We start from the raw sequence: 14,138 nt of genomic DNA, 5'->3' as shown, positions 1-14,138 counted from the left end.
TAATAAGTATATTTCATGCTTTCACAAAGCGTTGCCTTCCTTTAAAATTCTTATATCGAAGCACTGAAGCTTCTCAGAGACTGTATAGATATACTAGGGCTTTTTAAGGAAACTTCTATGCTTATTGACAAGCCCTTATTAACCTGTGAATGTCATTACTACTTTCTGCATGGCGAGTTCGAAAGGAAACGGACTGATGCAGTCCATGGTTCTAGTGTGCACTTGAAGTGTTGCTCGTCTCTAAAGATGTGTAGCCTAGTCTGTAGAAATGCTGTATAACTTTGTGTTTCTCTTTCCTCATGAAGTATAAGAATGTGTTTTATTCCATCTAATTAATTTGGTATCAAAATAGCACTAACAAAATGTGCTTTTGCTGTCTTTGCGTTTTCATAAACATGTGCTATAGGTCCAGAATTTCTCTTGGCCTCACTGTCTTCTAAAAGAACTTTCTTCCATTGAAGCGTACATCTTACAGTTGTTAGTTTGAAATTTTAGTTCATTGGATTACCAGTACATACAGAATCGGCATGTTTTTGTGAGCTTTTTCCGTTCTCATGGTAGAACTGTATTCACAGTAATTTCTGATTTGTAGTCTTGACTTGTGATTTAATCTTCTGGGAATACACAAAACTGTCAAACAAATAGATATTTATGTGAACCTCAGAACTGAACTCTACGATTTGGGAATCCTGAAGGATAGGGACTAGGGAAATAATTCAGGGAAAATACAGAAGTTCTTAGGCATTTAAAAACAGCTGCAATTACAGTTTGTGAACCACTAGGGAAATCACTGTTCAGAGGCAGAAAGTAGTTTTCTCATCTGCTTTGATTTTATGCATGCTTTTGATTGGCCTGAATGAAATTGATTCTTCTGAATCATCACATATATGGAGAGAAATGACGGTCAGTGTTTATGGCAGCATCTGAGAAAATAACAGTGTAACTGATGAAGAATGAGAGCACTGGCTTTCAAGGTTTTCACTGGCAAAACCCCCTGGTGTTAATAAAGTACCCTCAGCCTGGATTCAACCTCACTTTAGATCATTACAACAGTAACATCCTAGCCCAGATGTAATCCTGCAAATATAAACAAATGACCACATTTTTACAAGCAGTTTCATTTCATGCTGAAGTCAAAACAATCTGGTATTTGTTCACAAAGTAAGGTGCATTTTTCTGTATCTTCTTTTGTTCCACTGCTGTGAAATTCCTTTTGAAAATTTTAATAATGTGTACTCTACAAACACTCTTTTTGACTGAATCTTGGGGTGATTGTTTTGTGGCCAGGCTCAGCTGATCCATGACAGAAACACTGCCTCACACTCAACTCCAGTAGTTAAAGCAAGTGTGGCTGCTGCTGTGCCGGAAAAAGTGCAAATGACCTGGACTAAAGAAAAGCTTGTAGCTGAAAAGCATAAACACAAAGATTCAAATGTGTCTGGCTTCAAAGATATTTTCAACATGAAGCCGTAAGTATACATGTGGTGTTTGGAGTTTTGTGTTTGGTTATGTGCATTTTAGTGTGGGGGGTTTTGTTTGTTGTGGTGGTGGTGGTGTTCTGGGTTTTGTTTTTTAGGAGATTCTGGCTCATTTAAAATTTGAGTACAAACATGATTTTTCCATGCACTTCACTTAAATGCCATCCTTATGAAACTGGCATGGACTTGGGTGAAACAACAATGACTATGAAGAGTCATTCACAAGAATGTTGTGAATGAAGCTTAAATATGACAGACTTTAAGCTATTAACTCAACTTCTGGATTGTACCAGAAAGCATAGATGTTAAAATGCTTAATGATAACTTTTGTGTGTTTTCTCTTTTCTCATGGGTAACAAAACACTGTATATCACTCACCTGTCTCATTGTGTTTTGTTGGGGTAGAGGGTGTACCAAAGAAGCAGACAGACTCTTTCAAGACATTTAGTTGATGTTTTGGTTTTTGTTGCTTTTTAATTTGTTTTGGTCTTCTTTTTTTTTTTTTCAAAGGAACATTGGTCACTCATCATTAAATCAATATAAAATTTGTGCTTTATATGTCTTGTTATATTAAGTATTTCCTGTTGAAATATTCCCTAATGTCTTTTTCTTAAATAGAAGTCACTTACTAGATAAGAGCTACTGCCTGTGTCAAGCCTGCTGTAGTAGACACAAACCAATGACAGAAAGATATCAGCCTGTTTGCTTCCTCATGTTGTGCTTCAAGCACACACACGCGTATTTTGAGTTCTGGAAGAATGCAGTTATAAGCATGGCATAGACTATTTTCTGCATGTGCCCAAAGCAAAACAGTGGAAGTTTTAATATCTAAAGGAATTGTGTCTTAAATCTAGGACTTGTAGACCATAGAAGGTACAATTAGAATTGGCACCTTTAAAATCCAAAGTTGTTTTGTGGACTTGGTCTGAGCTCTTTAGAAACAGTTTGCCTTCTGCAAATTGCAAACATCATCTTGCTCACGCTCTAAAGCACTGGTTTTGTTCTGGCATGTATTATACTCTAATTCTTAGGGGTTTTTTTGTTAGTATCTTAGAAATATTTCCTATTACTTCTTTAAAATTGTGCAAGACACAGATGTCAGAGTAGTTTTAAAAAATAATGTATGTGGTTAGGTGGTGGAAATAACAGTTCAAACTTTATGTTAATATAACAATATCTTAATGATGAATTTAAAATGTACCTAATGGCATAAATATTTTTTCCTCTGTACTTGCTTCCCTTCCCTGTAGAGAATGGGGAAACCTGTAAGTCTCAATTTCATTTCACTTTAGCAATGTAGGCTGTGTTCCCTGGTTCTTGTGGTCTTGTACATTATATGCATGTTTCCTACATCATGATTTGCAGTGCATGTATTCTTTTGTACCTTGTTTCTGTTTACTGTGATTTAGCATTTATCACTGAAAAATATTCTCCATTGTAACTTGTTAATGTTTTCTTCTAAATGTTATCAACTCTCCATTCAAGGTAAGTCACAGAACACGCATTTTAGTTTCTGTAAGAACGTGAAACCTGACAGTACTCCTCTGCACCAGTGCAATATTGAGTTTTCTAATTACGTGCATTAAAAAGTGAATATATTTTTGTTCTGGAAAAATAGTCCCCACTGTGATATAACTAATTGAACAATAAGGATGAATTTGTTCACAAAGGGAACTATCACGTTTCATCAAATGCCAGTTCTTGTCTCACTTCCACCAACCAGTGCGTGTGTACAAATAATGTAAGCTCAGATATATATTGGGTATGACACCATGCAAAAATGGGACATATCTCTGTTCTTGGGTGGAACTGACTGGTGACTGCTCTGCTTCTTTTCAGTGCCCACTGTTGTTTTCATTTTGCCTGTTTAACAGATTGAGCTGCTTATGAAAGCTGAGAGAGCTCACTTCTGTACCATGTATGATTTCAGTTCTACGAGTGCTTGAAGGCTAAATGAAATACACGTTGTACACAATGTACCTTTAGTCTACTTGAACCTTTATGTCTCTGATGAATTCTTGCCCACTCCATCACAAGTATACACCCTGCATATTTCCCCTGCGGTTTATCTTTTGTTTAACAACGTTTCTACTTCAGTATTTGTGCACTTCTTCACTTTTGCCTCTCTCTTCATAGTTGTTCTTTGGTCTTCTCAAACAGCTGTTCTGCTTCTGAAAAACTGATCTTCAAGTATTCTGTTGTTCCATATATTATTTTTTTTTACAGCTGGTTCTAAACAACAGATGGCTGCTGTGACAGAAAATCCCCCAGGAGGGACTAATAAACTAAGTCTTGGAAATGTCTTGGGGGGAAAATAGGGGTGTGCACGTGTGCGAAGAGAATCAATTGGAATTGATAGGGCTGGTCTGCACTGGCCACTAAACTTCCAGCAAAATGCCTTTTTTTTTTTTTTCCAATTGTCCCTGCAAAATCAAGCATGAAAATACAACGTAAGACATGCTACTTGTAGTAGTATCCTGTTAACGGCTTTTCCCTCCATAGTAAAAAAAAAAAAAAAAGGAACTTAGTAGTACACAAGTACATATGCTCCCAGCATTCTCCATCTTTCTTGGTCCCCTGTGTTTGAATGAACCTCCATCTGGCTGCTGTTCTCAACTCCACATTTAATATATAATATTAATATAATATTGTCATAAATGATTTAATTGCAAACAGGATTCCAATTAGAATTTATAATTTATTAAAGGAACAAAGGCAAGCAAACAGTGCTGGGTGTGCTGGGGGTCTCTGCCCAACCAAGACACACACCTTACAGACCCCATTTTTGGTTTATATCTCCTATACTAATACATATTCATAACTGTCTCTAAAATGGTTGGCCCTTGCCAGAAATGGGTGTATCCCCCCCCTTACAGGTCACTATGCAGATAACAACAGGACTGGTTTAAGTTGGTATTCTAGAATGTTCGCCAGGTGGCTCCTGCAAAACACAGACACGACAGACACACAAAACAATCAAAGGTCACACTTCACCCTGTGGCCCTAACACTGTCCACACTGACACGAATCAGTTAAGCACATTTCACAAATGTAATCTGAGGGTGGGCTCATGTTGCTAGAAGATTCTTGGAGTTGGTGTAGTCCCCTTGAAACGACCTCTGGTAGTAGAACAAAGTTATGTGTTTCCTCTTGTAAATTTTGGCCTCCTAAATGTTTTTCTTTTGGGAAAAGAGATCTCATTAATTTCTATTGTTTACTTAAGCTGATACAGTGCTGGTGCTTGTGCTGTAATTTTGATGGCTCTTAGTGGAATTCAAAAGGTGCCAGATTGATCAAGCACTTCAGAAGATGTCTTATGTCCTGCTGCTACTAACCTGCTGGTTTTCTCTCTGTTGTAGTTGTCGCAGGCGGAGTGATTAACTTCACTCGTAAGAGTAGTGAAATATTTATTAATATAAAACGGTGATTCAACAAAGTTAGTAGTGAATGCGACAGTGTTTTACGAGATTGAATGGAAAGGTACATTTTATTTACTGCATAGAGGACAAGGTGAGACAAGCTCTCAGGGAGACCCTCCTGTTGAGTCACAAGATTCAGAAAGGACCCCCTTGCTTTCTAAACTCCTCCTCAGAGAGGAGTCTAGGTGCGGCTGGATCCAGTCCTAGTCCCAGACTTGGCCAACGGTTTATGTCTAAGGGATGATATATGCGCAATCAATCCTTTATATCACTTAGCTAAGATTTCAAAGTTTAGCATGCTATTAGTCACTTACCGAGAATCTGTTGCGGCAAGGAATTGCTCAGCCTTGACGAGTAGAACCTTAAGCAAGCATTCCCACTGCAGGGGAGATCCTGGTGTGCAGTCTGCTGCTGTGCAGGAGAGTTCAAAGGACTCTTGGGCTGTCCGCTATTTATAGAGTGAGATAATTGACTTATACTCATATTCGCATGGGAACAAAGTATCTAGGTTTCCACTCCAGACAGTGTTGTAACTGTGTTGCCAGCCATCCCCCAAAGTCCGGGTGCAATTCATCACAACTCCCACTGGTGGTTATGGCTTGAGAAGGAGCCAGGGTGGGGGGGGGGGAGGGGGAGAACACACCACCACAACAGTATGTGAGCCCAGCTGAGCAGGGTACAGTTGTGCTTTTACTGTGAGACCTAGTTACAGTGCTAAGAAAATTGCATAGGATAGTGATTAAAAAGTGGCTTATATCAGTATGTCAGTATCTCTGTTCTTGAGATGTGCTGTCACATGTTGTTTCTGAGATTCCCTTTGAAGTGACTCACTTCCCTTGTAAAGAGTCTACTTTTGGGCAGCAGATCTTTTGGATAAATGGGATTAGGTAGAGTCATACGCTGTAGCGCATGACTCGTTTCCAGTCTTGGCTAGTTTTACACAGGTGGTAGTTTCTCAGGAACTATAAGGAAACTATTCTTTTGTCTTGGTCTGAAGGGCAATTAAACCATCCAAGGTAGATCCTGAAATAAGGAAATCTCTGAAGTCCTAGCAGTTTCTTCCTCTTGTGCATAAATCTACAACTATTATATTTGTGGCTGTAAGAAGGAAAGCATTAGTTAATTTTGATAATATAAGGGGAGAGGCTCACTTTCAGTTCATTGCTTACTGCCTTTTAGGATGTGAGAAACTAATTTTTCGTAAGTTTTATGCTGTTTCTGAATTTTCTTCACTGGGCTTATAGTAATCTTGTAATGTTTCCAAAGGAGCATGAGGGAAACCTTGTATTGTGCAATATAAATACTGTAATCTTTCCATTGCATTCCTGTAATTCTTATGTTTAGAATTTCTTATACAAATCCAGTTAGTCTCTTATATAATTCAACAAACTGGATTCTCAGTCTTTTTGACTAAACTTAATTTATATTGAAATTTTCTGCTTCATCTTTGTAAAAGTGTCAATTGGAATATTTTGTGCATTTTGGCAATCTGGTTAGAATTGCTTGAATTTCAGAGTTAAAGATTTTTTCTTTGAAAAGAACACTTAGGTATTGCATTTTCTCAAACTTATTTTGAATGTGTACAAATACTGGTGTCCATGAAAATAGCTTATTCTGTGTACCTACAGATTAAATTTATGAGCTCAACTACGTAGAGCTCAACTACGTAGAGCTCAACTACGTAGAGCTCAACTACGTAGAGCTCAACTACGTAGAGCTCAACTACGTAGAGCTCAACTACGTAGAGCTCAACTACGTAGAGCTCAACTACGTAGAGCTCAACTACGTAGAGCTCAACTACGTAGAGCTCAACTACGTAGAGCTCAACTACGTAGAGCTCAACTACGTAGAGCTCAACTACGTAGAGCTCAACTACGTAGAGCTCAACTACGTAGAGCTCAACTACGTAGAGCTCAACTACGTAGAGCTCAACTACGTAGAGCTCAACTACGTAGAGCTCAACTACGTAGAGCTCAACTACGTAGAGCTCAACTACGTAGAGCTCAACTACGTAGAGCTCAACTACGTAGAGCTCAACTACGTAGAGCTCAACTACGTAGAGCTCAACTACGTAGAGCTCAACTACGTAGAGCTCAACTACGTAGAGCTCAACTACGTAGAGCTCAACTACGTAGAGCTCAACTACGTAGAGCTCAACTACGTAGAGCTCAACTACGTAGAGCTCAACTACGTAGAGCTCAACTACGTAGAGCTCAACTACGTAGAGCTCAACTACGTAGAGCTCAACTACGTAGAGCTCAACTACGTAGAGCTCAACTACGTAGAGCTCAACTACGTAGAGCTCAACTACGTAGAGCTCAACTACGTAGAGCTCAACTACGTAGAGCTCAACTACGTAGAGCTCAACTACGTAGAGCTCAACTACGTAGAGCTCAACTACGTAGAGCTCAACTACGTAGAGCTCAACTACGTAGAGCTCAACTACGTAGAGCTCAACTACGTAGAGCTCAACTACGTAGAGCTCAACTACGTAGAGCTCAACTACGTAGAGCTCAACTACGTAGAGCTCAACTACGTAGAGCTCAACTACGTAGAGCTCAACTACGTAGAGCTCAACTACGTAGAGCTCAACTACGTAGAGCTCAACTACGTAGAGCTCAACTACGTAGAGCTCAACTACGTAGAGCTCAACTACGTAGAGCTCAACTACGTAGAGCTCAACTACGTAGAGCTCAACTACGTAGAGCTCAACTACGTAGAGCTCAACTACGTAGAGCTCAACTACGTAGAGCTCAACTACGTAGAGCTCAACTACGTAGAGCTCAACTACGTAGAGCTCAACTACGTAGAGCTCAACTACGTAGAGCTCAACTACGTAGAGCTCAACTACGGTGACAATACTTAAAAATATTTGCTTGCATGCTAGGAATCAGTCAAATGTGAGAAGAATGCACACCGCAGTGAAGCTCAACGGAGTAGTGCTTAATAAATCACAGCATGCTCAGCTAGTTCTCCTGAATATGCCTGGACCTCCTAAAAACAGAAAAGGCGATGAAAACTGTATCCTTTACTATATTGCTTCCATATTTCTTGAAATTAGGCATTTGATTTTTGTGATTGTGCCATTGCCTACTTGTTCGGATAATTGTTAGTAACGATGGTAAGCATAAGTTTGCCTTCAAGAAAATTACTTTTGATTCCACAAACAGACTTTTAAGAAATGTTGACAGTGGTGGGGTTTTTAGTGAATTGAGGTAAAGCATTCCTAAATTTTGAACTGATTTTTAAAATCTCTATTTTTATTTTTTCTGTAGGTGAGTAGGGCACTAGAAACTTCTTCAACTAGAACTAGAAACTTCTCCCAAATTAGTCCTCTCTTCCACTTGAGCAAGCAGGTGGATTACATAATGGGACAGTAAAGGGTGACACAGGAAAACTCCTTGATAAAATTGTTTAACTTATTTTTTGCATTGTATGGCAGATTTTTTGAGAGATTAGTAGCTACTTTTGTCTTTTCTGAACAAATTCCTTGACTTAATGATATTTCAGACATGGAGTTTTTGGAAGTTCTCACAGAAGGTCTAGATAGAGTTCTCCTGGTCCGAGGCAGTGGACGTGAAGTGATCACCATTTATTCTTAACCTGTTTGCACATTTTGTTTGACACACCCACCCCCCCCAATGAGAAAACAAAGTTATTTGCCATGATTTGAGCAGCTTCATTAAAAGTTTTAGTGCATTGAAAATTACCCGCAAGCTGAATCTTTTCATGATGTGTTCTGCTTTTTCTATTAAAAAGTTACATTTAAATTATATTTTAAGAAGATTTATGTAGAAAATATTTCTGTAGTGAATTAAAAAGTGGTGGATGTGTTAGGATATTTATGTGTAGCATATTCTGACACTTGTTAAATTGCGGTTAAATACAAGAAAATAAATGGTAATGCAGTGGTATTTTTAAACATAAGCAACTTCTGAATTATTTTAATCTCTGTTCTGTATCTAAATAAAAGGGAAAAGTTTTAGGAAAAGTTGGCTTCCTCCCTTACCAAAATGCTGCTGTGTTGCTTCTGTTGGGATTAGTCCTGATTCAGAAAACTTCATTCAGAAATGTATACAACCACTTAAACTTGTATATTATGTGCATAAAGTGTTTCCATGAAGTTCATGATTTGCCACACTTTTAAAATAATGTTTCTCTATTTAAAATACTCAGTCAGGTAGCTTGAAGTCTCCAGGTGGCAGTAATATTAAACTGACAACTTGTGTGATTTTTCTTTCATGAGCTATTGGCAGTTATAGTATATTGCACAATTATACCAGTGAAACCTAAAAGCATCCAACTCATAGGAAGACTATGATGCAGTAACTCCACCTTGTTGCAAATATAACTGTAACACTTGATAAACTACAGCAAGTTGGTTAATGAAATGCAGTCTTGTTTTCAAATATGTATATTTTGAAAATGTTGTATGTATGTGCTGCTGTTTAAAATAAAATCTGTCTTTCTGAACTGAACAAGCTCATAAGTATGTTTCATTTGAAATTGTCAAACAATTTAGTTCAGGTGCTCAATAGAAATTTTTTTTGCTTGTAAGAATTCTGCCCCCTTTCGGACTCTGTTCAGTTTTGTAAATATTGTTTTAAGAGTTTTTTTGGGTATTGGAAGTGTTGGGTATCAGAAGATTGTTCTACTCTAAAAATAATGGGTTTATTTAAACATATATAAACTAGTCTTTTATAAGACAGTCAACATCTCTGTTGCTCAGACAACAGTTATTGCAGGGCTGAAATAGGGTCAAGGCCAGTGCTTTTATCATAGCTCCTTCAGGCAAAGCAAAACAACGTTAAACAGCAAAGACAAAGTAGCCATTACCAATCCCTGTAGTTTGACGCATAGCAACAGGTGGAACACAAGGATAATCAGATGACCTACTGAATTTCAGATGGCTCTCAGATGCTGCTGGTGCATGCCAAAAGGCACCTGTGGACCACTGTGTGTGGGTGTAGGGTTAGGATGAGGTTTATGTATAGGCACTCAGATACCCTGGGGGCACACCAAAGGCACTCTAGAGGCCTTTAGGTACAACAGACACACGGAAGACCTGTGGACTGACCAGAAGGTGCTAGATTTGCACAGCTATCAAGAAGTGCGTGAAAAGGCATTCTCAGACCACTGGGCAGAAGAGAAATGTAATCATGTGGCCCTGGTGAATTTCAGATGGTTTGGTTTATGAGTCTGGGGAAAGCTTACAATGAGCCAAGACATTGATGTGTGAATTGAGGAGAAAATACCGCAGCTAGGATGTGCCTAGAACTATTATGAATGACAGGTTAGCTGGAGAATTTGAGTGTGTTTGGGGGGAAAACATCTGAGGAGGAGGGAGATGTGCAGAATATGTGGGAATACCTGCTCCTTTCTTTTTTGTTTATATAGTTTTTTATTACTTAACTTAGCTTATTGATTTGCTTTTGCATATCTCATTATGTATGGTCTGTTTAGTAGAAAGTTAGTGCATTTGGTCACACTGGCTAAAATTGCTAAATCCCCATTAGTTTATAACGTCCATCCCCAACATCTTGCTACTCCTGTATATTTCCCCATTTTAAAATGTATTCTGAAGTTATATTTGAAAAATAACTTCCTCAATTTTTTTTTATCTGTGTCTTTCCTGAGCTTTCTGGGATTTTTCAATCAACAATGAGTGGTAACACAAATTTCTGAACAAAATTAAGGTATAAATTGATGATTTGTGCAGGATTACAATACGCTTCTGTAGCCTGCTCCATTGGTAATGATGTGTTAAATCAGGCTTAAAGTTAAATGTTTCTAATCTATGAGATATTTACAGGAAGCTAGTGTTAATTGTTTTTATGACATAATAATTGGTCTCTTTCTAAGGCATTATGGCGGGTTCAAACAGGTCTGGAGATCTTAAGGATGCTCAGAAATCTATTCCTACTGGAACAATTTTGGCTATTTCAACTACGTCTTTTATTTGTATCCTTTATGCTGTGACTTTTTTTTTCCAGGGTGCATTCTGTAGCTATAACAGCGTAGTTGTTTTTTTCCGTTGAGAAGTCATTAGAGTTGCCTGAGTATAAAATGAGTGAAATCAAACTGAAAAGAAATATTTAATAATTGTCTAAAATATAAATATTATTTATAAATCTTATTTTAAAATATCAAACTTTACTAGTATGTGTAAATATTTTTGTATATTCTATTTGTGCTTCAAATTCCAAGATGTAACTGATGGTTATAGTTAAGTGATGTAGAGGTTTTTAGCATCATGCTTCATTTGGCAGATTGCTTTGTTGTCATATGCGGTATAACAAGTGAAAATGTTAGAGCAAGCTACCAGCAACAGAAATCGTTAGTCCTTCAGTACTTAGAAGACACAAATGCTTATTGTATGAGAAAATGTCTGTTCTGTTGCATGATGTACGAACGGGCTACATCCAATACTTCACGGATCAACTGTGCATCAAATGCAGTTGTTGAGAACATAAACTAAAAAGCTGTAGCAGGGAAGAGCTGAAACAAACAACCACAAAACAGCAAATATCACTACCCATCCCCCCACTTCATTGTCAACATCCACTGCCCTCCCCTCATCTTTCCATCCAGTCATTCCATCATAGAAGGCTATCAGATTAGTGAGACATGATTTCCCCTTGATAAATCCATGTTCACTACATATTTTTTACTTCATTTCCCTTAAAAAAAGTTAGAACTGCGATGCAATCCTGAGAGAAAAAAAAAAACAAAACAAAAAAACCCCAAAAAACAAAAACCAAAACCCCAAAACAGCTGCCTTTTTTCACTCTCCTCAGGGCCAGGTTCAAAAATGCCAAACATCCACAGAGAGTGCTCCCACACCAATGGTGGCAGGAGGGACAATTGTTGCTGTTCTCACTCTCTCTAGAAACTACTTGCAATGCCCCACAAACCTTGGGACTTCAAGTTTTCCAGGTGACTTCATCCTCACAACCACCTTTTTACTGTCTCCCTAGGGCTGGGCTAAAAAGCAGCAAACATCCAGACATTGCTCCAACACCCAAGGTACTGGGAGGGAAAACTAATATTTTTTTTCACTCTCTTTGGGAACCATTTTCATGCCCACAGACACCTTGGGGCTCTGCACTTTCCTGGCGCCACCATCCTCAGAATGATATTTTTTCATTTTTCCCCAGGGCGGGACTCAAAATTAGGCAATGGCCGGAGATTGGTACCGCACCCAAGGTGCCAGGAGGGAAAACTGGTGCTTGTTCTCACCCTCTCTAGGAACTGTCTTCATTGCAACACAGACATCGGGGCTCTGCACTTTACTGCTCTCTTCACCCTCAAAACCCACCTTTTTCAGCCCCCCCGGGGCCGAGCACAAAACCAACAAACAGCCAGAGATTGCTCCCACACTGAATGTGCTAGGAGGGAAAACTCTTGCTTGTTCTCACTCTCTCTGGAAACTGCTTTCATCACCACAGGCACCTTTGGGCTCTGCGCTTTATTAGCGACTTCATGCTCAAAACCACCTTTTTACACTCTCCCCAGGGCCGAGCTCAAAAAAGAGCAAAGGTGCAGAGATTGCTCCCACACCCGGGGTGTCAAGATGGAATGCTGATGCTTACTGAGTTTTGAGTGTAGCTCCAGGAACTGCTTTCACTGCCCCAGTAACTTCTGTGCTGACACTCTCTAAAGAGCCGCACTCAAAACCAGCAAACATATGGAGACTGCTCCCACATGGAAAGAGCTACGAGGCAAAACTGCGGCTTGTTCTAACTGTCTCTGGGACCCGCTTTCACTGCCTCTGTGCTAACACTCTCCCCAGAGCTGCGCGCAAAACCAGCAACCATATGGAGACTGCTCCCACTTAGAAAGTGCCAGGAGGTAAAAGAGCAGCTTGTTCTCACTGTCTGTGGGAATGGCTTTCACTGCCCCAGTAACCTAATGTTCTCTCCACAGCTGGGCTCAAAACCAGCAAATGTATGGAGATTGCTTCCATATAGAAAGAGTTAAGAGGGATAAGTGAGGCTTGTTCTCACTGTCTCTGGAAACTGCTTTCACTGCCCCAGTTACGTCTGTGCTAACATTCTCTTCACACAGCTGCGCTCAAAACCAGCAATCATCCTGTGATTGCTCCCACATCGAAAGTGCCAGTTGAGAAAAGCGTGGCTTGTTCACACTGTCTCTAGGAACTGCTTTCACCGCTCCCGTAACCTCTGTGCTAACATTCCCTAAAGAGCTGCACTCAAAACCAGCAACCAAATGGAAATTGCTCCCATATAGAAAGTGCCAGGAGGAAAAAAAAAAATGGGTTTGGTCTAACTGTCTCCGGGAGCTGCTTTCACTGCCCCCCCAGTTACGTCTGTGCTAACGTACCCTCCAGAGCTGGGCTCAAAACCAGCAACCACATGGAGATTGCCCCTATATAGAAAGAGCCAGGGGTAAAGTGGGGTTGTTCACACTGTCTCCAGAAACTGCTTTCACTGCCCAAGTACCCTCCTATTACTCTCTCCATATCTGCGCTCAAAACCTGCAAACAGCTAGTGATTGTTGTCACGTGGAAAGTGCCAGGAGGGAAAAGTGCGGCTTGTTGTCACCGTCTCCAGGAATGGCCTTCACTGCACCAGTAACCTCTGTGCCAACACTCTCTCCACAGCTGGGCTCAAAACCACCAGCCACATGGAGATTGCTCCCGTATAGAAAGAACCGGGGGGAAAGAGGGACTTGTTCTCACTATCTCCGGAAAGTGCTTTCACTGCCCCACTCACCTCTGTGCTAACACTCTCCCCACAGGTGGAAGCAAAACCAGCAACCGTATGGAGATTGCTCCCAAATGGAAAGAGCCAGGACAGAAAAGTGTGGCTTGATCTCACTGTCTCTTAGAACCGCTTTCACTGGCACCATAATCTCTCTGGTAAAACTCCCTAAAGAGCTGGCTAATACTCGCCCCAGAGCTGGCCTCAAAAAAAATCAAAGGTGCAGAGATTGCTCCCATGCCTACAGTGTCAAGAGGGAAAACTGTGGTTTGTTCTCATGATCTTTGGGAAGTGCTTGCATCGCCACACAGACCTTGGGGCTCCAGGATTTCCTGGCGCCTTCAGCCTCAAAATCACCCTTTCCCACTTGCCCCAGGGCCAGCCTCAAAAATATCCGTAATCCAGACATTTCTCCCACGCCAAAGGAGCCAGGAGGGAAAACTGTGGCTTGTTCTAAAGCTCTCTGGGAACTGCTTGCATGGCCCCACAGACCATGGGGCTCCAGGCATTCCTGGTGC

General features: G+C 40.1%; 1 protein-coding gene across 4 annotated transcripts in view; it reads left to right on the top strand.

Annotated features, from left to right (window-relative positions):
• SLC12A7 (solute carrier family 12 member 7) overlaps window positions 1–9,365 on the top strand; it is a 69,829-nt gene extending 60,464 nt beyond the window's left edge. For 2 of the 4 annotated variants that reach the window (XM_063325663.1, XM_063325665.1), the window contains 4 exons: window positions 1,288–1,469; window positions 2,729–2,743; window positions 7,785–7,918; window positions 8,408–9,365. In XM_063325663.1, coding sequence (XP_063181733.1) covers window positions 1,288–1,469; window positions 2,729–2,743; window positions 7,785–7,918; window positions 8,408–8,499 — 423 coding nt within the window. In that variant the 3' untranslated portion in view covers window positions 8,500–9,365. The remainder of the gene's footprint in view (window positions 1–1,287; window positions 1,470–2,728; window positions 2,744–7,784; window positions 7,919–8,407) is intronic. The other 2 variants (XM_063325664.1, XM_063325666.1) reach the window with 1 other exon arrangement.
• Window positions 9,366–14,138: the final 4,773 nt, after the last annotated feature.

The sequence above is a fragment of the Chroicocephalus ridibundus genome, chromosome 2 (assembly GCF_963924245.1).
Source record: "Chroicocephalus ridibundus chromosome 2, bChrRid1.1, whole genome shotgun sequence".
Taxonomy (NCBI): domain Eukaryota; kingdom Metazoa; phylum Chordata; class Aves; order Charadriiformes; family Laridae; genus Chroicocephalus; species Chroicocephalus ridibundus.
Note: the sequence above shows the minus strand (reverse complement) of the source record. Positions and strands in the feature narration are given on the sequence as shown.